At 37.6% G+C, this 24,873-nt stretch overlaps 1 protein-coding gene across 1 annotated transcript; it reads left to right on the top strand.

Annotated features, from left to right (window-relative positions):
* The first annotated feature begins 5,022 nt into the window (after nucleotides 1–5,022).
* Nucleotides 5,023–23,964, top strand: SPO11 (SPO11, initiator of meiotic double stranded breaks). Its single transcript, XM_019510203.1, has 13 exons — nucleotides 5,023–6,264; nucleotides 9,117–9,230; nucleotides 13,453–13,541; nucleotides 14,229–14,295; nucleotides 14,549–14,657; nucleotides 15,072–15,158; nucleotides 16,722–16,758; nucleotides 16,993–17,102; nucleotides 19,133–19,232; nucleotides 21,226–21,263; nucleotides 22,482–22,558; nucleotides 22,766–22,877; nucleotides 23,578–23,964. The coding sequence occupies exons 1-13, from the start codon at nucleotides 6,149–6,151 to the stop codon at nucleotides 23,695–23,697; spliced, it is 1,176 nt and encodes a 391-aa protein (XP_019365748.1). The 5' UTR covers nucleotides 5,023–6,148; the 3' UTR covers nucleotides 23,698–23,964.
* Nucleotides 23,965–24,873: the final 909 nt, after the last annotated feature.

Here is a 24,873-nt window from a genome sequence, read left to right as displayed (position 1 = left end):
GCACCAGTTATTTCTAACTCTTCTTGTTGCCATCGTGGGGTACCAGTCTTGCATTTCTTTCACATTCCAAACACTCACTAAGGGGATCAAGCACAAAAGGATTAGGGACACTTTTAAGTTACACAGTAGAATTTCTGCAGAAAAAAAATGGAATGGCTCAAAATATATATGCAACCTGAGTCTTGCAAGAGAACTGTCTCTCTGATAATATGGGAGCTAGAACCCTTCATCACGTATTCACTTGTGACTAAGCCAGAAATGGATACTAATCTACTGGAAGAGGTTCTTCCTGTAGCATGTATCAATGTATTATAACACATTTTTATTGCCAACTTCTGAATCATTTTCTGCAAGGCTCTGAGTTGGACTGTATTTCTAAGCATCTGTTTGTTTACAAACTGTTAAACATTATTGTCTGTTGATTGTTATTCCAAAAGACATTTTTTGAAACTGCATACAACACAGCATCATTTAGACCATGTGGTTTCTCTTAATATAGGTGACACCATATTTATTTAGATGACTCTGTGTATCATTTTATCAACCAAACACAGCAGAAGCTAGGCTTTCACAGCAACATGACATTATTGTGTATTTATTTGACACTATATTCATAACAGCTTGTGTGAAATAATCTTCCAACTGTCTGCTGAGATGTGAGGCCCATCAGTCAGTGGCTGCATTATAAAATGTATGCTCTCTCTAATGGCTTGTCAACACACATTTGTTTCACTAATTTAATTAATTGGTGAAAATTTCTTGAGTGCATAAAGCCCTACTGGAGTGAAGATGTTTATCAACACAATAGATTTCCTTAATATATAATATTGATTATTCTTGTAAATTCGGTAAAGGACCAAAAGCTGCCACATTAAGGTAAGACTACAAATACCATATCTACTCTAAGGTGTTTTAGATGTTAAATATTGTGTTATAATAGCAAACATATTTTTCGTCATTTAGACATGCCCATCATGCACATATCTAAATATGGAAATTGATTGTAATAGATTTTTCAGAATAAATTATTCTGGAATAAAAATCAGAGGAAAACAGAAGTCACTCTGGAGTAGCTTGTTCCATAATAAAAATTCTGGTCACTTTCCAGGTATGGAGAAAAACTTAGGGCACCTATACACATGCTCTGGGGTGGGGGTGAGGGGTGGCTCTTGGGAGCCACTCTAATTAGAATGCCACAAGGTCTCATGCATTTAGTGTCCCATCTTTCAAAATGGTGTGTGGGTGCGGGGGGAGCTTTAACTAAAACTCATTCCACAAGCTTTAGTTAAAGCATCCCTGTCACCATTATGAAACGGGGTTGCTAATCCACAAGACATTGCAAAACGCTGGATTCCATTAATTGAGTCTTCTCCAATGCATTCTAATCAGAGCGTGTCAGAGCAGTGTAAAAATGCCCTTAGTTCTCAGCCTTTCGAGCCCTTTTGAAGCCAAACAGAAATGATGCAGCTGTTACCAGGAATTAGTTCTGTCACTGAGTGCTGAATTTAAGTTGTAACATGAACAGAGACAATTCTGCTCTCCATTTGAATTTGAACACAAATTTCCTACAAATTTTTTTAACAAAAAGCTTCCATTTTTTATTTTAATAGCTGCCATTCTAAGTTTATTTGTTCTTTTGCTGTAAACCATTTTGGAGGGGACCTACCAGTGACATTTCCAAATCAATTAATTAGATACTGCTAGTGGCTTTAGAATCTCAGCCAGTGCCTTTCAAAAGGCTTCCACTGTTGACTTGAGAAGATTTGGGTCATGTTGTACAGGCAACTGCAGCAACCTGACTTTTCTTTTTGTTCTGGTTCATTTTCTGGTTTTTCATTTAGCTGTAATTCATGCACAGAGTCTTGGATTTAGAACACTTTTATTATTTCTTTTACATGATACGTAAGTGTGTGGCCCTGATTTTAAACGTTGCAAAGGCAATCTCAAGTCTGACACTTCCTAGCCTTTGACTTAGTAGCTGTAGCAATGTTCTTTTTAATAAAGCTTCTTGTATGTAAGTATTATCATACTTCAAAGTACTCCATGTTGAAGTAAACAGTTCAACTGAGGTCTAAATACTATACTGAAATATTATTCAGTATCTCCATGGAAGTGGTTTCACATATAAATGTGTGGTACAATGAACAGAGATGGAGAGATTCAGGTTTCTGAGGAGATATAATATTGTGTGAAACCTAGTGCAAAGGAATGAGAACTGATGTGTAGCCATCACTGTAGCAGCTGCACCGGAAAATTACAAGCCTCTCCACATGTAACACTGGCCTCTATACATGTTCAATAAGGTTCTTTTTAACAGCTCAGCCTGCCTGCTGTTCAATTATTGCAAATGAAACAAAGTGTATACAACATTCAAACTGAATGGGATAAAGCATATTTTATTGGTGTTACTTTGTCAGTGTTTCTTTTGTCCTCAGTATCCCACCCCCTTTAAGTGCATTAACTTCTCTAGCAGCTCTGCGGAGTGTTAGGTCTGAAAATCACTGTGACAAAGATTAGATGCAAGCTTCATTTCTACTAAAGAAGAGTCCTGTCAGAATTTATTTATGGTGAATTGATAAAAAACAAAGAAAAGGGTCAGAAACTAAAATCCTCCTATTACAGTGATTTGGCTGGCTGCTTACTAAATGGTTTGCAGGTGTTTCTCACTCAAACGTCAGGTAAGCTAAAACGAGCATTAAGTTTGCGTCTTCAACAAAGCATAGCATGTCAATTGGGAATGGATATACCATTTTAAAACTTAGCTGTGAGTAACTTTTCATCTCTTGCTTTTATGGGTTCTATTAATTAAAAACGATAATTAGCTTTTTGTTTAACGGCCTGATAATGGATATCTCATTCTGCTCCATTTGCCAACAGTAAAATCTGCCAATTCATGGAACATCTTTTTCCCCCAACATTGTCCAAGCCACAGTGAGATAAAGCTGATGAGAAATGGAAACTCTGTTTAACTTAGTAGACTTCCCAGAAGCTCTTTTGTGGCTTCTAGAAAAATTTTCTATTTAAAAAAAATGTATCTATGTGTAGAAGTAACAGCAATGCCAGTTCCCACCTGCATAATAAGCATTCCTGACTGCCCTAAATATTTCTTTTTTGTTCCTGGCATCCTTCACATACCAATAGAAAAGGGCTCTCCCTCTCCTCAGATCAAGGGCACTAAGTTTCCAACACGATAAGTGTTAATGAAAGTTCAGGAATGGCAGAACTAAGCCAATCAGTTTTGCTTGCATGCAGAAGCATGACGTTTTATAGACTCCCTTCATTTACGATTGACTATTTAAAGTGCTTTCACACACAGTTTAAAAATAACTGTGAATAGATATCTCAATTCTATGACTATGTCATTAATCCATCAAAACACTTTATTTTAGGCTCTAAGAATAATTGGCATTAAGATAAATGCACGTGACTTTAATGTGATATTTTTATTGGACTTCCATAAAAATATAAACACAGTGTTAGATCAGAATATGTCTTTTCTTCAGCAGTTACAAAAATAACTTTGAAACTGGCATCAGTCATTTTGTATGTACTCTTTTATGGCCCAAATACCTTAAAAGGTATCTTTACCTAAAGGAGACAAATATAATGAAAGGGCTTTTTGGCACAAAACTATTTTTATGTGGGTAGAAAAGTGCAAACGTGTCTTATTATCTGCTTCGTTCAGTGTTATCAATGTTGAGTGAAGGTATAGCTTACAAGTTTTTATGATTTATGGAAGCAATCTTCTTTTTCTTCAGTCTACCATCTGTGACACCCTCTACTGCTTATGTGCTTTTAAACATGCGTTGAGGCAGCTGTATCACTTATATTCCCTTTGTTCCCTCTCTCTTTTCACTTCAGCACCAAAAATAAGGAGTCATTATGGATCTTTCCAGGCACATTGTGTCCATGTTTGCAGCTCTAATTTATTTTTATTCATCCATCAGAGTTTGCTGAGTAAAAAAAATAAATAAGGGCCTCAGGAAGGAGCCCAGCAGTTCAAGATTAACTGATAATTGTCTGGATAGTAGTTTGATGTGGTTTATATTTTTGTTTTGAATGAAGATTGAGGCAGAGACTTTTTCATTAAGTTTTATTATTTTATTGCTGTTGTTTATTGCTCGCAATTCCTACTTGCACTTAGCTAACACTAGAAGACGTATTTGGGTCATAATTCTTTAAACCATTGTTTGCTGTTTTGATGAAAAAAGCAAGCCATTAAAATATCTCCCAGTAAGTTCATATAAAGTAGTTTTATTTGCAACCTGTTGCTAAAGGCATGGTATAAGGTTGTCAGGTCTATGCTGAACAAAATGCTGCTGATTCTGATGCAGAATTGCTGAAAAAAGCTGCAGGGGTTTTGCATCACTATTTCCCGAGTGATCTCAAGATATATAAAGGCCAAAACAGTAAGATTAAAGCTCTGAGAACTTCAAGGATTGATTCATTTCCCCGTCTTTTGTTTGTCTCTTTAATTGAAGTACTTTGCTTTCATTTCATCATAGCCTGAGGTTTTTCTTGAAAGAATATGTTTGTGGACTTGTTACTACCAACTCACTCTGGATTTGTTCTGCTCACTCCTCTGGGCAGAGAGCCGTAGGGTTCATTGGTACTAGAAACCCTGGGACCCCAAAGGAAGCCCATCTGCTTCTCGCATTTTAAGCACCATCTCATCCGGCTCTGCTCAGGACAAGTTTAAGCAACCCTGCGCTTAAAATGCTGCTGGCGGCTAACTACACAAACATATCCCAGTGTTATTAATTACAGTGCAGCAAAACCACTGTTAGCAACAGCGGAGTAAAAAAACAAAAAAGATCCCTGATACATCTTCCATGCACTTATCTCTTAACCAGATTTCAAAACTGCCACTTTTCATCTGGCAGCGACAAGGACCAGTTTGAAGTCGACAGTACAAAAGTCGAATAAGCAGATTAAAAACTGAAAAGAGAAAAGACAGCATGAAATAACCCCAGCATCAGGGTGGGGGTCTTTGCTTGTTTGCTTTTTGGTTTTGCTTTTGTCAAGTAACTTTCCAGCGTGCTGGTTGTGGAGAAAACTTCAACACATCACCAGTGTGGATTCTAAACCCCAAAGGCAACTAAAAAAAATCTAAACGCTTTTTTTTTTTTTTTTTAAATCTCAGGATTTTAGGTTGTTCGCTGTCTTTGCAAGGCAGGGAGAGATGCCTGTTTTATGATTTCTGAACCCTTTGGGCTGATAATAGTGCAGTGCAATTTTCCGCATCCCTTCTTTGTCCTCTTCCCCTGTATTTCTCTTACTTCATCTCTGATAAACCATGTGAGGACCTTTCCCTAGACCCTTCCCTCCTCCTGCCTGTCGCACTTTCTGTGACATGGCGGCTGTGCTTTCTTGCACTTGTAATGCCTCTAGGGAGTAGTAGCTGGCCAGAGGTTGTCTGCACAGTTGTAGGCACCTGTTCTTGCACCCTGCTTTCCTCTCAGTTCCTAGGATCCACTTCTTTCCCTCCGCCAAGAAAATCTTTTACTTTTTCTGGCTGTGAGGCTCTTTTCTTAAGCTCACTTCTTATCTCCCCAGTCCTCTTGCATGGTTCCTTTTCTCATTGCTTGTTAAGAAGCCTGCCATGCCTGCCACCTTGCCAGGCAGGAAAGGTCAATTTAGGGCAATCAGGGACCAATGAGCACATGATTTTCCCAGCCCTTGCTCCCGGGCTACTGAATTTAAGTGGGAAAGGTCATCAGTCATAAAGGGGGGAGGAAGCTGCTGGCTAGTTAAGAAGGTGAGAAAAACCAGTGGACGGTCAGCAAAGGTGGGGAGAGCCATCCATCGGGAAAGGCTGTTGGACAGTCAGAAAAGGCGGGAAAGGCCGTTGGTCTGTCAAAAAAGGCGGGAAAGGCCGTTGGTCAGTCAGAAAAGGTGGGAAAAGCCTCAAGTTGGTCAGGACCAGGAGGGAAAGCCAGTGATTGGAGAGGGCAGGAAACACCTGTGGTCAGTCAGAAAAGGAGGGAAAAGCCGTTAGTCAGAAAAGGCAGGAAAAGCTGTTAATTCTACACTGCTGCTCCTGCAGAGGCTCCACGCTCCTCCTGCTCCTGGGACTGAGGCAGGAGGAGACACCTTGATATTCAATGCCCATATAACTGATTTTAATTGCACTGCTGAGAGCTTCGGGATGTCTTCCTCCCTCGCCGGGAAGCAGGACTGGTCTGTGCTTAGCCTGTTGCACCAGCACAGGGCTTCCCTGGTGAGGGAACCTGGCCCCTCTAGTGACAGCTGCCAAATCACCAGGTAAAACTTGGTGAGGTTACCAAAGATGTCCATACATGCCTTCCATGATACAGGTGGTACAGGCAACTATAGCACTGCACACTCTGACCCAGTTTGTCCATGCCAATAGGAGGGACATGACTCACAACAAATACACCGTGGGCAAAAGTGGTGCTTTTGATACTGCCTACGGACAGCATCTCACTGCTTTCATACCAGTGTGTGAGATGCACTCCTCCTAGGAAAAAAAAAAAAGGTTGCAGCACTGAATTCCCCTAAACTTAATCTTTCATTTTAATCCCCATAAGGAGAATAGGTCCCTGAGCTATGATACATACAGTATGTCCTCCTTGACTTAGAGCAGCCCAGGAGCCAGCCATAAAGCCTTTCTCTAGAAGGAATAAAATGACACAGCACCCCCAGCATCAGGTTTCACTCATGCTGCCACATGCCAGTGCTAAATAACAATGTTTCGTATCAAAGATGTCTGTTGCAATGCCATAAATTTTAAGCTGAGTTTATTAGTTTGACTGAGAGGGCAGATAAATAATTGAAAATCTTTCGTCTCAGACGCACTTGCAAAAAAAGGTCCAAGGCTCCCTTTATACGTAGCGTTTCAGTGCGAGGCTCTCAGTTTCAGTTGCTGAAACAGAAGTGGATAATCTTGCCAGTTTAATCTGAAATAAAACTTAACTTGGCTGCGACAGCTCCTGGACTATGTGATAGTAGGGTATGAAGAAATACATTGGTTTGGGCAGTTCGAAGATCAGTTGTTTAAGTGTGCAAGAAACGTAGTAGTGTTGTCAATTGCAGTTTTTCATGTGGAGCGAGTCTAGCGTCTAGTCTACATAACATTGCTTGCTAAAGATATTGGAAAATTAGGTTTTTAGGTATTTTTATTCTTTTATGGCATAATTATTTCAAATGATTCCTTGGGCCATACCAAAACTACTTTGACCTGCCAGAGGCAAGCTGACAGGCCCTTTCTTGATCTATGATATCTAGTCCTGTTTAACATAGAGTTCATTAAATTAATATTTAGTTCATCCCCTGAAGGGAAATGAAAGGGAGAAGAGAATATATGTCAAGGTTACAAAGAGCTAGTCCCACCCTCCTGTCCCTCCTTTGGAGTACCTCCAGCCTCTGCTGGCCCAGAAAGCAATACATTAGGCTAGAAAATAAATCTGGCCTTCCCATTTGACAGCATAGAGCAGATGACACATTTTACTAAATGAAATGGGAAGATGAAGAGTCTGAGTAAAAGAGTCTGATTTGTGCAGATCTATAGCAAACTTCAAGGTTCACCTGGAATATTCCTTAGAGCCAAAGAAATACAACCAAACAGCTCAGTAAAGTCAGTAGGGCCTATCTATAAAAGTACACCTGAGCAGCAAGACAATGCCATAGTTTCAAATGACTGACTATATCTATCCATACTTCCATTGAAACCAAAAAGTTTTAGAGAGTTTAAATGTGAAGGAATCTGAGATTTGAGAGAACTAGGATGTGATTATGCAGCAGCTTTACAATGGGAAATGAGCTTATACGTTGGGTGCATGATCACGCCTTTTTATTTTTATTCACTTTTCATATGCCTTACTATTTGACCTTAGGAAAGTTGCTTAATATATCTGTTTCATTTCCACATCTGTAAAATGAAAGTAATGCATACCTATCTTTGCTAGCTGTAGTATTTTTAGTAATACCAAGGTCCAAATAGTATTAAACAGTGTTTTTAAAAGAAATCTTAGACCTTCTAAAACTGTATTCATAAAAATGAGGACAGAGATGAAACTATTGAAATAGAAACAGTTTTGCTACATTTGTATTGTTCTTGACTTGTCCTCACATAACAATTGGAGCATAGCAGCTGCTGCCCTCTTGAAATGTTCTCATCAGACTGCTCCAGAAGTATGTAAGTCCATACCCTGAGATATGAAATGGAAGAAGCATGTTCAGCTAGTGAATGAAAGGTGGTGATATTACCATAATATTTCTTAAGGACACTGGTGGAGAAATTTAGATTATTCTGTACAAACTTTAAAATGCTGGTATGGATAATTAATTTCCTGACTGTGCATGTTTATGTTTAAGTGATATTCTTCCTTAGTTTGTTGGCTAGTGACAGATTTGGGCGTTGCAGTTTGGACTTTGAGCTAAAATACATTTGGTCTATTCTCTTGTTCCTACCTAGATTTATGCTGGCATACAGTGCACTTGTAATTTTAAGGACAGCTCAAATGTTGGAATCAGATTGCTAATGAAAATAAAAGGCATCTGTCATAACACTCAGACCAACCTACTATTTTGCTATATGGAATTTGATGCCTGGTTAGTTTGTCTATTTAGGTGCAAGACATGCATTTTATTCTTTTCACAGTGCGTCTATCGAGCCAAAGCTTTCATATAATTAAAAACCTCAACAGTTCGTTCAAGGCAGCAGATCAAAAGGTTAATGTGCTGTGGTACAACAGGAAGTATTTGTACTCTTGAACATTTTTGCAATTTACAGCATTTAAAAACAAGTTAACACAGATCATAGCCAAAGCCAATATTACATCATTTAAACCAAACCATTAATCATTAGTCTCAAACCAACCAGTTGGTCTAAAAGTTCAGCTGGCTGAAAATGTGATGGTATGAGGAGTGAATGAAAATGTGCTGAATTCAGTCATGCGTGTGGAATAGGGTTCTAGGGAAACTATGCTAGACAAAGTTCAGGAAAGTATGAGTAGTAGACTGTGTTGTTGTGCACATTTAAAACAATAACACATTGCAAAAAATAATGGAAGGTAATAGGTGGTAATAAATAATAGGTGGGAAAGGAATTATGTTCATTAATACAAAAGTATCATTAATTTTTGTTGTTTCAGTACTGAAGTTCTTGAAGCAATAGAAAATGTTATGCAGGATATAGTTACAAGTTTGGCCAGAAATGAAGCACCTGTTCTCATCCTGGAAAACAGATCAGATTGGGGAAATATACAGTAGGTATTATAGTTATAGATGATGTATATTTGATTAATATAAATTCCACAATACTTATTGAATGGTTTTCTTAAAGATCTTCAAGAAAGTTCACTTTATGTAGCTTCATGAAGCATAGGGTCGCAAATTAAATTTGTTAAAAAAGCCTTCAAAACTGGAAGCTGTTAAAAAACCTTTAACAAACACTGTGCACTAAGAACCATTATCTCATTAGGTCATGTAACTGAGAAACATGGCTAGGAAGGGAAAGTGTCACAATAATAAAAAGTGGGAGAAAAAGAGGTCATACAGAGAAAATTAGATTACCATTTTCTGGAGGGAAGAGAAAACACAGGTTTTATAAGCATCTCTCCAATCTTATTGATATACAGACCCTTTGATATAGGACATACTTTTTATCCCAATGGATTGTATAGTTTGATTAAGAAACCTGGTCCAGGTTGGAAATGCTGCTCTCTATTTTTCTACTTTCCTTTTCTCTGTTTTCCTGCTATGTTTATTCTCCCATTCCTTTACCTGTTTTATGGTACAAACTTTTTCTACTCTAACTACATCTTGCTTCCTCTCTTCTTGTCAAATCTCTTCTCCCCTCTATGTCTTGTTCTTTTTTGATCTATTTTGAGTGAATTGGCAGCAAAGTAAAAGTGAACTCAGACTTTGAAACACTCTCTCATATTCCACTCACACCAGCACACTCACTCAACAGAAAAACAATGACCTCCAATGCCTGTTACATTCTAGCTATACACATTGCCATGGAACAATATTTTTCTATGGATTTGTATTTCACCTGAAGATTCTTGAGCTTGACAAGATTTACTTTCAGGAAATCTAGTGGATTTAAAAAAGCCCAGATGATCTCTTCCTTGTCCTGCAGCATCTCCAAGTGTCCTACATTAAAAGGTATGTAAAGCAGTAAGGTTGGAGAGATGCTAATAAGTGAACTCACATTATAAAATAAGAATATGAGAAAGTATAGTAAACTCATGTACATTAACACTTTGGAGGAGCTCTCTGTCCTTAGTCCGGGTAAGGATAGGGAGGGGGCTAAGCAGTGCCAGGACCGGGGGTGGGGGTTAGTGTTGGCGGGGCTGGGACAGAGAGCTCCCCTGTCCTGGCTCTACTCAGCTCCCAGCTCCTTCGGGGGGAGCCTGGAGCTGAGCAGCACTGGGACCAGGGACAGAGACCTCCCCTGTCCCCTCAGCAAGCAAATCAAGGGGAGAGCTCAGGGCTCTGCTTTGCCATGGGGCATTGCCCCAAGCCAGCATTGCTGAACCAGGCTGTGATCCCAAGCTCCACATGGCCAGGAACTGTCCCCTGCTCTCAGACCGTTCCTCCCCACTCCCTGGCACTCAGGCCTGACCCCTTGCCCCTCCCTGCTTCCTGACAGCCTGGGACTGGGACTCAGGCTGGCACTGGGGGAGCCTGGAGCTCCCCCTGGCTGTGTGGGGGGCACAGATCATGGAAGGAGGACAGGAGCAGCCCTCGACTCAACTGCTCCCACTAGGACTACATTTGCTCCCAATGCATGCGTATGTGTAGACTACTTGATAATATAAATATCCTTGGTTAACTGAGGGCACTAGATGTGCCCTCAGTTAACCAAGGATATTTATATTATCAAGTAGATATAAATGTTTTATGTCCTAAGTTGTCAGTAAAATTTTAATCGTATTACAAAGCTTAGTGATCTTGAGGATACTGACATTCCAAGGTGGGAAAACATATATAAGCTGTTATTTGCTATCAGATCATACAGGGGGGGAAATGTAGAAAACAAGTCAGTGTCACACCGTGTTAAAATAGGGAGTTTGTCAACCAATTAAAAATAACTGAACCATTATTTATGGTGGGCCAAATTCCAATCTTGGATGTAAAGCTGCCATTACACTAGGCACTTATATTGTGCTATGAAAATTAGGAAGGAAGCAAAGAAGAATAAAACCCCAAATGCACTGAGTGTGGGGGAATAGGTAAATTGAGTTCCAAACTACAATGGCACTGCAGGGTTAACAGTGGTTACAGCAGAGACAGTTCCATACTGGTATTCTGCATAAACACCAGTAGGAACATTGCCTAAAAATGAATAAACTTGGTCCTACAGTACTTTCCCTTTCCAACTGTACCTCCTTCACAGAAGGAAAGTATTTTGTAGTTGTGGTAAGAAGATTCAAGAGGGAACTTTTCTGCTGCAGTGAAAAGGAAGCCAAGCAACACTGCTCAGTGTTTGACATAATCCAAGACCAGTTCTTTTCTGAATTCCCTCCACCTACTGCTCCCTAAATTCAGGATTTTTCATACACTGTGGCATATGATGTCAATCTGGTGGAGTGTATTAGGCATGCAAGTGAAAGGCAGAAATACTTCTCTGCGGTGCTGCAGCCCAAGAGCAACAGAGCTGTTTCTGCATAAAAAGACAAATGCAATGGGTTTGGGAGATTTTAATAACTTTCATTACTAAATATACTAACTGTAAATCACCATGTGCAGTTTTGGTGCTATTATCCTTATAAGATAACTAGTAATTATTAAGAAATGCAAAAATATAGAACTCTTGGTTCAGAGATGATACCTTTTATTAGACCAACTAAGAAATTGCAAAAAAAAATAAATCTTTTTCTGCAAGCTTTTGGGTGCTCACACCCATCATCATGCGCAGGGAAAATTCAAGATGGTAAAAAGTCCCCATAAGTAGGAAATAAACTTCATTTTTGCACAGAGGAAGCTGAAGATGGAGGCCTGTCCCTCTGGGTCTCTGAGAGTGTCTTTGTGAGTTGCTCTTTGTTGTGCAAATCAGGCAGGATTCCTTCCCTGGTGGTGTCAGATGGCAAGCAGGGTGGTGTAGAAATCTTTCTTGTTGTTCAGCAATAAAGTTTAAAATCCACAATGGGCTAAAATTCAGCATCTTCCATGTTTCAGGGATGTATTTGATAGCTGTGTTGCTCTGAGATAAAAAGAAATGTAAAAATCTAGAACTCTTGGTTCAGAGATGTTACCTTTTACTAGACCAACTAAGGGATTGCAAAAAATGTGTCTTTTCCTATCTGTAGGGACTTTTTACCATCTTTAATTTCCCCTGAGCCTGATGAAGGGCATGTGAGCTCAAAAGCTTGCAGAAAAAGACAAATTTTTTTGCAATTTCTTAGTTGGTCTAATAAAAGGTATCATCTCTAAATGAAGAGTTCTAGAGTTTTGCATTTCTTTTTGTCTCAGACCAACATGACTACCAAATACATCCCTAGTAATTATTAATAAGTCTAACACTGACACTTTTAAAACAGTGGTGCCTTCTGTGTTCTCTGGGGTTTAAAGATGATACTTCAATTTATCAGTGAAGTTACAAACAATAGTAAATAATTAGGATTGAAAGGCATAGTGCTAGGTTGTTCGGCTTATCCATTTTTTCCCTTACATATCCATACGCTGTGTGGTGTCTTCTGCCACCCAAAGGATATAAGAAGCAATGCATTTTACAAAAGAAGAAATACAAATTATGTTGGTGTATCATAAACTTTTATGGTTATATTAACACTGATACTTTTAAAGCATACCAGTTATCTGTTTTCAAATATTTTAATATACTCAGAACTCCTGTGGGGAAAATATGTCTCAAGCAAAAAAAATAATAGTAATAAGAAAAATTATAGAGGTATTTTTTACCTTATAATAAAAAAGTGGTATTAAGAAAAAACATTATGCAACATGCTCCCTTTGCACATCTAGAGTCCTTCAAATCTGAAACTGTGGAACTGACAAGAAGACATCAGATGAATCTGTCTTGAGACAACAGAAAACAAAATGTTTTCCCATGGACATAGTTATAGAGAGGGACTGAGGTGCTTTGCTAATACTGTTAGTCATCTAAAATAATTCTTTTAGTTTTATCATAATTTTGAATAATTGGGTGGAAATAATAAGCATGTTATTGAATTAAAAGTGTCAGTATAGCTGGATAAGTTCAGGGGTGTGATAGTGAATTAATTTATCTGGCCAGCAGGGATTCTTGAGACCTCCTTTTCCTTGGTCATCCCCACATAGCCAGTCACAGTAGCTTTCCAGATGGTTTCAGCCTGGTGTTAACAGGAATCTATCTGCATGGGGCCTGAGAATGGCCCTGGAAGATCTGATTGAGTAAAGGGGCCTTATTATGATTTCTTAGGCAATGAATAACTAATCATATCTTTAGAATTTTATATTTTTATTTGTTCACAAAAATCTCAGGTTTACAGAGTCCATAGGCCTACAAATGATATCTCATTGTACTACAAGAAAAATAAGAAGTGACTGTCCTAAATCAGCACCAAAATTTGGTAAGTTTAAAAAGTTAAGCTTTTAAAAAGTCTGACAATTTTTTCCTTGGATTTTAGATTTGTTTATCATACCATACTATTTGGGTGTCTTTAAAAATGCATACATCCAATAAAAGTAAACTGTATCTTTTAACTGCCAATCCTTAACTAACTTTATACTTTTCTATTAAATCACAGTGTTAATAGTAGTGGAAATACATAATAATCAAAAAGGAGCATTCCTATTAAAAAAGAGTAATTGAGTAAATAGCAGTCTCTATGGCTGCTGGTCTATAGAAGATTCATGTGGTTTAGATAGCCTTATACTGCCCTCTTCTCAGGTCATGAAAATGTAACTGACAGACTGATTGGCTATGCCCTATTAATCCAGGAACACTTTTCTTTTTCTGCCTGATAAAATATTAATCAACTAAGGAAACGTTTTGAGAGGCCTTAAAATAGAGCACATGTCTTTAAAAAACTGGAGGAGGAGACAGCCTGTCACTTCTTGTAACCAGCACCTAATTAGTGAGTGGACACGCACCTTCCCAAGCAGCTGAGTGATAATTGGAAAACCTGAAGAAGAAACTTTCAGAATAAGATCTTATGCAGAAAGCTTGCATTCAAAATGTAATTTAGCTTGTTTATTCTCTATTTTAAAGCTTTATAAGTTAAAAATATTATATGCAATGTTTTTTTCTTTTCCAGCTCTAATTCTTAAAATATTATCCATGATCTATAAGATGGTACAGAACAATACTTATGCAACTAAAAGGTAATATGTTGAGTTTCTGTAACTGAAAATCAAAATTATAAGAATAATTTTATGAATTATTTTGAGAACTGTATTATGATAAACAAATAACCTAGATATTAATCTGTTAGACAACACTTTTTTGTAGGTACAAAGTTTCAGATTGATTCATGTTCTATTAAAATATTCTTTTGCAATCTCAGAATCCTATGACTCTATCATCATTGCATAAAAATTAGTTTATTATTACATATACAATATTCTATCTCAATAGAGATATATATTACATGGATCCCCAACTATTTGGTAACCAGAGTATTGTGGATAATATAGTCAATGACATTTCCTGCATGCTAAAGATACCGAGAAGAAGTCTACATATAGTAAGTCTGTTTATTGTTAGTGTTTTACAATCATTAATTTCATTATTCAAGAAACTGAAAAAGTAAGATAAAGATTAGTTAAAAAATGGCAAACTAATTTTTTTGGAAATAAAAACTGTATTATTGTAATGGATGTGGGTGATAATTGACAGAAAATATTCAAAAGTTACTTTTGCTTCATGCCTTCTAATCTGTGAGCATATTTCCCTTGTAAACACACACAATAACATATGTTATTTTTAGACTGAATTACCTCCAAATCTACCTAGTATGATTATGACAGCAGTGGTTAGTAACTGAGCACATTCTGCTCAGATTTTCTAGTTGACACCATTTTTTCCTATCCTATGTACAGAATTTACATTATAATTTCCAATATAATATATAAAACTTGAGCTGCTGCTATTTTTTCAGATGTCTACAACTAAAGGTTGCATTGCTGGTAACTTAAGTTATACTGAGGAAGATGGTACAAAAGTGAATTGTACCTGCAGTGCAACAGTATGTATTACTAACAGTAACAGTAATATTTTATGTTCATATTTTGCTCATTTCCTATATATGTTGTGACCTAGTTTATCATGTACAACTGTGCTTATAGAAAACTTAGCCTCTGCTATATTTTTAAACCCTCAAGACTGAAGCCCAGTTTCTAGAAAGCATATACCCTTAACATTCCTATGGGGTACAGAAGAAGTTTTGCATGAGAAAACACCGCAAAATTAGTTTCCCTTCACTTTTTAAATGTACTTGTAAACTTCCCTTCACTTTTTAAATGTACTTGTAAATGTAACTACTACCTGCTATAATACTGTAATTTCAGGACTCCAGTCTATGCTCAACAGGAGCACTTATCCCTTGAGATAGGCAAACTGTTTGTACTGCCTTCTACCATATTTGTTCGACAGAGGTTGACACATAATTTGTGCCTGGGGGGAGGGGGGCTCTACCAGTGGCTGCTTCGCCCAAGAGGTGCTTTGTATTGGAGTTTCCTGCGTCAAAGTGGTTTGCTGGAAGCAAAGGAGATCAGTTCTTTTGCATGGCTGTGACCCCATTTTCTAGGAGCTTTGAAATTGGCATGCTGCTAGGATCTCTACTAGAAGTAGTGCAGACCAAATAGTAAATCAAGCCAGGAAGGAATCTCTGCTTCTGACCCAGCTGTATGTTTATTTACACAAGTTTTACACCAGTGTAACCCAATTATTTCAATTGTGAAACAAAGCCAGGAACAGAAGTCAGATTTTCTGACTCCTAGCTTTACCCTTGAAAACTGTGCCCATTCTAGGCACAAGTGGGTGATTTAAAAATCAGGAGAGAACCTCATCTCTCTATCACCACTTTGTTGTTTGAGTCAGAACCTTAAAGATCCTCATTGTTAGTTGTCCTCTACAGCTTCTCAGATTTCTTCGTTGAGTTGTTCCACATTGGCACCTGTAATGATGTTGAAGTAAGAAATAAAAGAAAACGAGACACTTCAATATATACAAACTATTTTTCCAAGTGCTTCTTCCAGTTCCTGTTTTCTCATCCATATGCTTGCCAGGTTGGCCCAAATCCTAATATGAAATATGAAGCAAGCTTTACCATATCTCAGGGTATCTGCTATGACAGACTTGTAAATATAAAACAAACTCAAAGGACAGATTAACAAAAAGTATTTAAATATCCATTGTAGAGATCTTTAACAAACATTTTAAACATGCCTTAACTTAGCTTCACATTGCATGGCTTTCTTCCTGGCAGAGACAGGTGAAAATGGGAGATGCGTTGCTCTCTGCAAAATGATTATGTAATGAGTGATCCTGCATGGAAGTAGCACGTAGAAGGCACTTTTGAAATGTGCCTTATTGTTGAAGGAGGATCTCTACATGCCCATGTTTCACAGCAGAATATATAAGATTAAGTATGCCTATAAAACACTAAAGGTGTTAAGAATGAGTCTGTATGTAAAAAGATGAATGGTTGTTTCAGGATGTAATTTTGTCCTTCATTACCCAATGTTGTTATTTTAAAATATATCATTTTCTCTATTTAAAATGATTAATTTAATTTTTGTTATTTTAGGCAGTCACTGTGCCGTCTAATGTTCAAGGAATTAGAAGTATCCTTTAAGCAAGAACTCTAGTTGTAGACTAAAAAAAAAAGTATAAACAAAGAATATTCCAAGTTAAACAATGTTTTGGTAATTTTTTTCTGCACTTGTTGGCTCAGAGACTGAGTTATGAGAACTGCCTTTGGCTCCAAAACATGTATATTAGAGCATTCATTTTTGGTTGATTAAAGCAGTAGAATGCCACAGATTTCATTTTACAGGTTGCTAACCTTAGTATGAAAGATTTGATCTCAGATGCAAAATTTATACTAATTGTAGAAAAAGATGCCACTTTTCAGAGGCTCCTGGATGATGACTTCTGTAATAAACTGTCCCCGTGCATAATGATTACGGTATGCTGACATTTCATATTGTATATCTAGAACTAAGAACAATATGGTAACATTGCAGTGATTTTCAAACAGTGTTAAAAACATGTATTCAAATTAGTGAGTCATCTCTAATGCCAGAATTTTCCACCATTAACCTAATAATAAAAAAAACGGAGAAGAACAGAATGATAGTTAAAACTAAGGAAAAGAGTTTTTTCTTCAAAGAAAAATGTTCTTATACATATTTGAAAATATATATTTTACAAGCACTTCTGCTATAAACATTAAGCAAATAAGACTGTCATTAGTACTATCATTTCACCAAGTAACAGTATGGAACATGGAATATGCAGCATAGTATTTTTTTTTTAAATCGTATGATCCCAGGACAGACACACAATTAAAAGAAGGCATTACAGTTGATTAAATTAATCCATACATTAAGGGTTTGTTTTGAGATTGCCCAGATTTGGATTTCATCTATTTGACAAATAAGAACAGAGTTGGCACTCTGTGTGATAACTGAGAAGTTCCTGTGTTCCCCACACTCTGATCTGCATATCTAACTCATCACCTATAACGCTTTTCATTCCATTGACGTGGGACAACTATGTTCCTTTATACACCTCTACGTCTGTCGGCTTTTCCCGCTGGACAGCAGCTGACCTGTAACACTCCTGCTCTATCTCAGAATGGCTTTTAAAATTATTCTTCTTTAAATCTCTAGGCTCCTAACTCTAGTAAGCCTATTGTGCCACAATATGAAAGCGGCATGGCAGAATTTGTGAGTTACTGCAGAGCAGTGGGGACCTACCTTTTTGGTAGGCAGGTCACAAATTAGCCTGGCATGCTCCATGAATGCCACTCTGATCCTTGTCCACTGCTGGTCTGCTTTTGACTCTGTACTCTGCACTCCCTGCCCTGTGCTCCCTGCCTGCTTTCCTGCTCTGCCTCCTGTTTCCTTCCCTATCTGCTTCTGTTTTGTTTGTCCTCTCTAACCTGTCACATGCCACACACACAGGCTGCTGTGCCACTTGTGGCACTCATGCCACAGGTTGGCCACACCCAGTTTAGAGGACTGTATTGAAAGGGTAACAGAATCTGCAGAATTTGTGGGACTGTACAGGTGGGAGCTGTGGAGCAAATTTTGACTACTGAAGGGAAATCAGCTTACCTCCTCTACACCTTAGTGCAGTGATTCTTAACCAGGGTGCTGTGGCACACAATAATGTTAGCATTATTAGGTGTGGAAAGATTCACAAGATAAACCCATAGGGCGCCTGTAGACATGCAGGGAGGCTGCTCTAACACACTGTCTGTAATTACAGCACATCAGAGCAGACTCAATGGGGACGCTTTAAAGCTTGTTGAAGTGCGGGAATGATGATACACAAGATGCTGCAGGCACTTTAATTAGAGAGGCTCTTGGAGCTGCTCTAATTAAAGCATCCTTCTCCACTCCCACCACCAGCCCCTGGAGCACATGTGAAAACACCCACAGATTTCAGATAGGATCCATAGTGTTAAAAACAATTGGACCTGTTGTGGTCTTTCTGAATTCCTTGCAACAGAAGAATTGTTCTATTATTTTTCTGTAGTCAAAAACTGAGTGAAAACAAAGAGCTGACATTTTCTGAGGGGATGCCTCGAGTCTGAAAAGGTTAAGAACCACTGCCTTAGAGGTACCCACATTAATGCTACTTTTGCAGCATATTGGACATATGCTTATTATCAGCTAAGACCAACTGTATTCAGACCCTCTTAGCTATTCAATTTGTGTCAATATGAAAGCACCAGGGGACATTTTATTTTGAGACTCTCTTCATATACATTGTTGAATCTTGGTAGTTCCCGTAAGTTACACATTTCCTCACTTCCTTTATGGTGCCACAATATTTTGTGATTTTATTATGAAGCCAGAATGGAGGCAGCTATACAATATCTGTAGGATAAATGTTTTTGCTGGGTTTTTTTGGCAGGCCAAGGAATGTGTGCTCTCAGATTTGTTCTAATTATTTAAAAACACTTCTGATTTTCTTTTGTTTCCTTAGGGAAAAGGAGTCCCAGATCTGAACACAAGGCTTCTGGTCAGAAAGCTGTGGGATACATTTCAAACTCCCATTTTCACTCTTATGGATGCAGATCCACATGGTAGTTACTTGTAGGCTCTGCTATGTAGAATTTGGACAAAACCTAATTAATACAAACTTTTCCAAATTAAGTTATAGTTTGGTTTAACAGATTTATGACCCCAGATAATTTGAAGGTTTATAATTAAAGCTTAAAATGGAAATGGTACCATTGAAAAGGAGGTATAAAACATGAGATGCTAAAATAAATTGTCTGCTTTCCCCTGTTCCTATATGGACATGACTTTTTCAGCCAGGTACCATCATGAAATTCAATTGAAAAAATCTGCAGCTCAGTAGCTCTTCTGTGTTTTAATGAAGCTGGAGACTCCATTATCAATACTAACACATGATAATTAATTGGGATTTGAACCACAATAAGGTGTAACAGGGTGAATTTTCTCTCCATAATGCTGTTAATAAGAAAGACCTTTGATTAAAAAGCAGCATTAAAATGTTTAGGGATTTTTAATATTTAGAATGATAAATTACAAGTATTTCAAGTCAGAAAATTATAACCAAATTATAAATGTAAATGGTAAGCTTAAAGAGAAAAACAAAAGTTGAACCCAAAATAGCTCACTTAAGCTCCTAAGTAAATCATCAATTTGGACAGGAATTTTTTTTTTTAATTTCACAAAAAGTGTTCTCAGTGTCCTAGTTTACAGAAAATAAACACTAGAATAGTAGTGTTTTATCTTGTAGTACATTCCACTGCATAGTATAGCATATTCTGTTTTCTTTAGGACAATAAAATACTAAAGACACTAACCATGCTTAAGAGCACACTGTTGACTGTTCAAACAATGGTCTAAATGTAAAATATGTGTTTATGAAAGAGCTGTTCTTGGCTAATTATATATTATATTTTAACAGAGCCTAACTGTATACTACATTGGTTTGTTCTGGAAGTAGATTGAGAGAAGTTATCATGCACTCCCACAGTTAATAGATGAAATACTTATGCAACTGAAGTCAATGAGAATTTTGGAATGTACTTCAGTGGGACCATTTAATGTTAAAATATCCTGGGCGAGTCTACACATGCACATTTAATGCACATTAGCCCAATTTAAGGTGCATTAAGGGTGCACATCTACATCTGCACACCCTACTTTATGCACCTTAAAATGGTGCTTTTAGGCTAGTTGAGCCTAAATTTGATACCCACATAAAGCTGGTACCAAATCTATGCACAAATAGCTAAGTGGCATTAGCAAACATGTAGATGTACTAAGGCACATTAACGTGGTCTGTGTCCACTGACTTAGGACTAACTTAGTCCCAAGTCAGTCTGCACACCTGCGTTAATGCACCTTAGTGCGTGCATGTGTAGAGACACACCTATATCGCCTTAATGTGCATTAGGCTAATTTGCATTAAGTTTAGGCACACATAAAAGCATGTGTAGACACTCCCCCTGTGTTCATTTGGATTATTATAATAGTCTTTTGCAAGGCTGGTTGTTTTTTACCAAAGTATGAGGGACATTTATTGTAAGCTTGAAAACACTGATAATCACACTGTAAAAAGAAAAAAAAATACATTACATTTCATAAATTAAAATAAAAATGCATTAATTTAATGTTTAAAATTCCTTAAATGAAAAGTATGAAATATATATGTTCACTGCCTCTTCAGTTTTGAATTACAATTAGAAAAGTAAGGATTTTTTTTTTATGATAGACTGGGTACAATATGTAAAAGACAGATCAAGTAGCCATTCATTTTTTATGGTCACTATTCATATTAGGCATGAAACATTAAATATTATATTGTGACACATATATTATTAAATATATGTGTCACAATATCCACTACTTTGTTAGCATAATTTTCGACATGTTGTAAAGCTAATTGTAAGACAAAAGAGCCCAACTTATCATTGTACCACCCCAGTTTTACATTAGTGTTATGTAAATAGAATTAAATAAACATAAAACTAAAATAATGCAGTGGGTAATGATGTCCAAATATAGACAAAGAAGCATGACATTTGGTATTCTGTAAATTAGGTATAGAAATAATGTGCATCTACAAGTATGGATCTGTGGTGAGTATAATTTTTTTCTAGTGCATTTTTATGTCAGGGCTTTGAATGTAAAAATGGTATGTCTATCTTGTTTTTAGTTTAATACTAAGGAATAACTTTTAGGCCCAAGCCTGTATACATTTTCTCCCAACAGGGTTTGGCCACTTGAAAAAATGCTTTTGCAAAAGCAAACCCAACTGGATGAAAATGGCAGATTTCTCATTTTGTTAAATCTGACAAATAGAAAGTTATGCTTGATGTTCAAATTATTACTAGTGGTTACAAGGATTTAAACTGATTAAAAAGCACTGTTGTACTAGGCCAATGTGGTATGCCTAGCATAAGATAGCCACTGCCCTAAAAAGAGGATACAGGTTACACCATGGATGAAGGAAGGAGAATGGGGGGAAAAAGCCCTAAAAAATAAAAGATTGTGAATCGGAACAAAACATTGATATTTTGAAGTTCTCCTTGCAATGGGAATTATGTTATTTCATTGAAAAATACCTTGTTTCACTTTTTTTCCAAGACAAATTTATGAAGCTCCCCTCTCTGTTTGAGGAGTTGGCAGCCATTTCCAGGCTTTCTGGTATGTGATAGTTAACTTGGTAGCCCAAAGTTTGTACTGAGCAGCAAGGCTGGAACCACCGAGAGCCACGGCTCCCAAGTTTTCCAGATGCCCAGCTCTGTGCTGGCTAGTTCTCAACCACTGCCAGGGAGGCAGGTGAGCTGGCAGGAAGCCAGGCAGGTTTCCAAGGGAAGGCTACTTATTTTAAACTGGAAAATGCAATGAAATTACCATGTTGCCATGCAACATTGTGACTTTGTTGAATCAGCATTTTCCAATGGAAAACTGTTCCATCACAATATTTCCAATTACTTGTTTCTGCTCCTGCTGACTTGAATTTTTGACTGGCACTCTCAGATAATCCAGTGATGAGGGAATAAGAAACTATAGAGACTAGACCATATACAAGTAGTTATTCCCAGTTATGGGAAGGGAGCATGTCTGGAGCACGAGCTTTTCTCTCTACTGTTCTGGGTCTGCCCACTTCCCCCTCACTGTTCTGTCCCTGCTCTTGCCAGCTTGAATTTCATTTGGAATTCTACTTCGGCATCTAGTTAGTGCTATTGCTATACAATTTTACTCTGGCCTAGAAAGGCAATAATATTTTCTCAAAGACAAATAATACAAGATAAGGGAACACTGACAACAATGTTTGACATTTCCTATTTTAGTCAATGTCTTTTGAAGCCCACCGTCTCACAATTCCAGCTATAAGGTGGCTTGGTCTCCTTCCATCTGATGTTGAAAGGTTAGTTATTTTCTTGCAGGAATATAACTATGCTTCTGTTTTACCACAAAACATAAGTAAAAGTAACAAGAAATCTGACAAAATCAAAGGCAATTAAGCCTGTTTAGTTTTATAGATCACTTTAATTGATTAAAACAAGAAATTAAATTGGAAGCAATGTCACATTTTAATTATTAAGCAAGCTATTACTTTTATGTGCTACTCCAGATTAAATATACGGAAAGATGCTTTAATTCCACTTACTAAACGAGATCAAAATAAACTAGACAGTATGCAGAAGAGACCGTATGTTGCTTGCCAACCGCAGTGGAAAAAAGAAGTACGTATAAATCATATTGTTTTCTTGCTCTTAATCCCTTGAGGGCAAATCCTATCTACCAGAATCCCTTCCTTTTGACTAGAAAGAGCTCTTAACATAAGAGAATCAGTAAAGCTTTGCTGCACTAGAAGTGGGCAGGATCAAGAGTACCCCTGCTACCTGTCTCCCTGAATCAGTAGTCTTTAAGTCTCCCCAGCCAAGGACTGGCTGCGTGTTAGGCTTTACTGCCATTGGTCATCATGGTGATCAAGTTACAGAGATTATGTGTTTTGGGTTTTTTTACGCTTGTGAATATTGTGAATGCATTACACCTTTTGCACATGAGGAACTGCCACTTAGATCAACTATTTATACCCCATACGTAGCTGTACCTTTAAGCCATGTAGCTCAGTTCCAACAGATTAAAATAGAGTGGTTAGCTGGTAGGAAAACTACTGCATAGCTGCTTTTTCTTCTGCTACACCTGGCTGCTGACAAATTGCTGCAGCTTTGCTGTTACATGCAGCTCAACAGAGAAAAGCACATTAACCTGTGATAAAATAAATTCTTAATATACTATGCAGGGCCATGGCAACAAAACTTCTAGTACAATTTTTATCCAGAAAACAATGTTATTTAAAATTTATTTAACAATGACATCACCCTAGGGATCAATCTGTTATCAGACATATATCAGTTTCTACTGGGTTTTCTTTTTCAGATGGAAATTATGGCAGCATCTAAGATGAAGGCTGAAATTCAAGCTTTGACTTCTCTTTCATCAGATTATCTATCTAGAGTTTATTTACCAAATAAATTGCGATTTGGTGGATGGATCTGATTATTTGTTTGTAAACCAACTATTTTCAAAAGTTGATTTATTTTGGAACTTACACAAAAGATGGACATTTGCAATTTGGTGGCAATCGTACTCAAATCAGAAGAGATTCAGCTCTTTGTTTACTTAAAGATTGTTCCTTTTATTTTTGTCTACTCTTTTGTAACCATAATTCTAACTCTAGAAGAGTTATACTTAAAATAGATGTTGAATTGATTTATTTTTTTGCTGATTTTAGTGAAATAAAGTTTCGTTTGTAGTTTAAAACTTCCAATCTGTGCCACATTCTACTTTATCGTACACTTACTCTGTATTGTCTTTTCTTCTTAAAAACAAGATGTTTAAATTAATGGTTTTAAAGTTTAATCCTATGAGAGGTTACTGGAAATGTGTCATTGTGATATTTCGTGTTTGTTATGCGTAAATCCAAAACAAATACACCAGACAGACAACTAATTATTTTCTAACTGCAAACCCTAAAAACTCAGGATGAGTTTGGAAAGTCAACTTGAGTTATTTTACTTTTGCACATCTCAAGCATAAGGTTTCTGAATGCCACACTACACTCATGCCTATATCAGTGACTCTCACGCAGGGTGCTGCAACACCCTAGGGTGCCAGGATACCCTTTCAAGTGTGCTGCAGTGGAGTCACGCAGTGTTAACACTGTTAGGTTATACAGACAAAATTTGCAAGATAAATCCAGAGATTTCAAAAAGGAATCGAGCGTTAAAAGCATTTTAACCTGCTGTGGCCCAGAAAAATTGCTCTGTTGTTTTCCCATAGTCAAGAAATAGTGAAAACCAAGAGCTGGCATTTTCCGAGGGGTGCTTCTGGTGCCTTGAGCCTAAAAAGGTTGAGCACCACTGGGCTATACCCACACTGTGGGCATGTCTGCATCGTCTGGGCCTGGAAAAGGCTTGAACCTAAGCCCTGTTCACCTTCATAAGTTTTAACTGAAGGGTTGAGACACCATCCTTGGACAAGCCATCCGTATCGAACTGGCAGCCATATTTGAATTTGAAGCATGAGTATTTTGTGTTCAGGAAGTATTTAACATCGTGCTTCACTGGAGTCTTCTAGCTCATGGCAACTTCCATCTGCCTCCTGACCCCGCCTTGGCACAGAGAATGGGAGGCCTGCAATGACTGATTTGGGTGATCATTTGCATAAAGCGTG

This window comes from Gavialis gangeticus, unplaced genomic scaffold (genome assembly GCF_001723915.1).
Source record: "Gavialis gangeticus isolate Ggan-Ray unplaced genomic scaffold, GavGan_comp1, whole genome shotgun sequence".
Lineage (NCBI taxonomy): Eukaryota > Metazoa > Chordata > Crocodylia > Gavialidae > Gavialis > Gavialis gangeticus.
Note: the sequence above shows the minus strand (reverse complement) of the source record. Positions and strands in the feature narration are given on the sequence as shown.

Coding starts and splice junctions, on each gene's coding strand:
- SPO11 (XM_019510203.1), top strand. CDS start 6,149: ATGTCTTCCTCCCTCGCCGGGAAGCAGGACTGGTCTGTGCTTAGCCTG. Junction 14,658..15,071: donor CGAGAAGAAGTCTACATATA/GTAAGTCTGTTT, acceptor CTATTTTTTCAG/ATGTCTACAACTAAAGGTTG. Junction 22,559..22,765: donor CTTCCATCTGATGTTGAAAG/GTTAGTTATTTT, acceptor GTGCTACTCCAG/ATTAAATATACGGAAAGATG.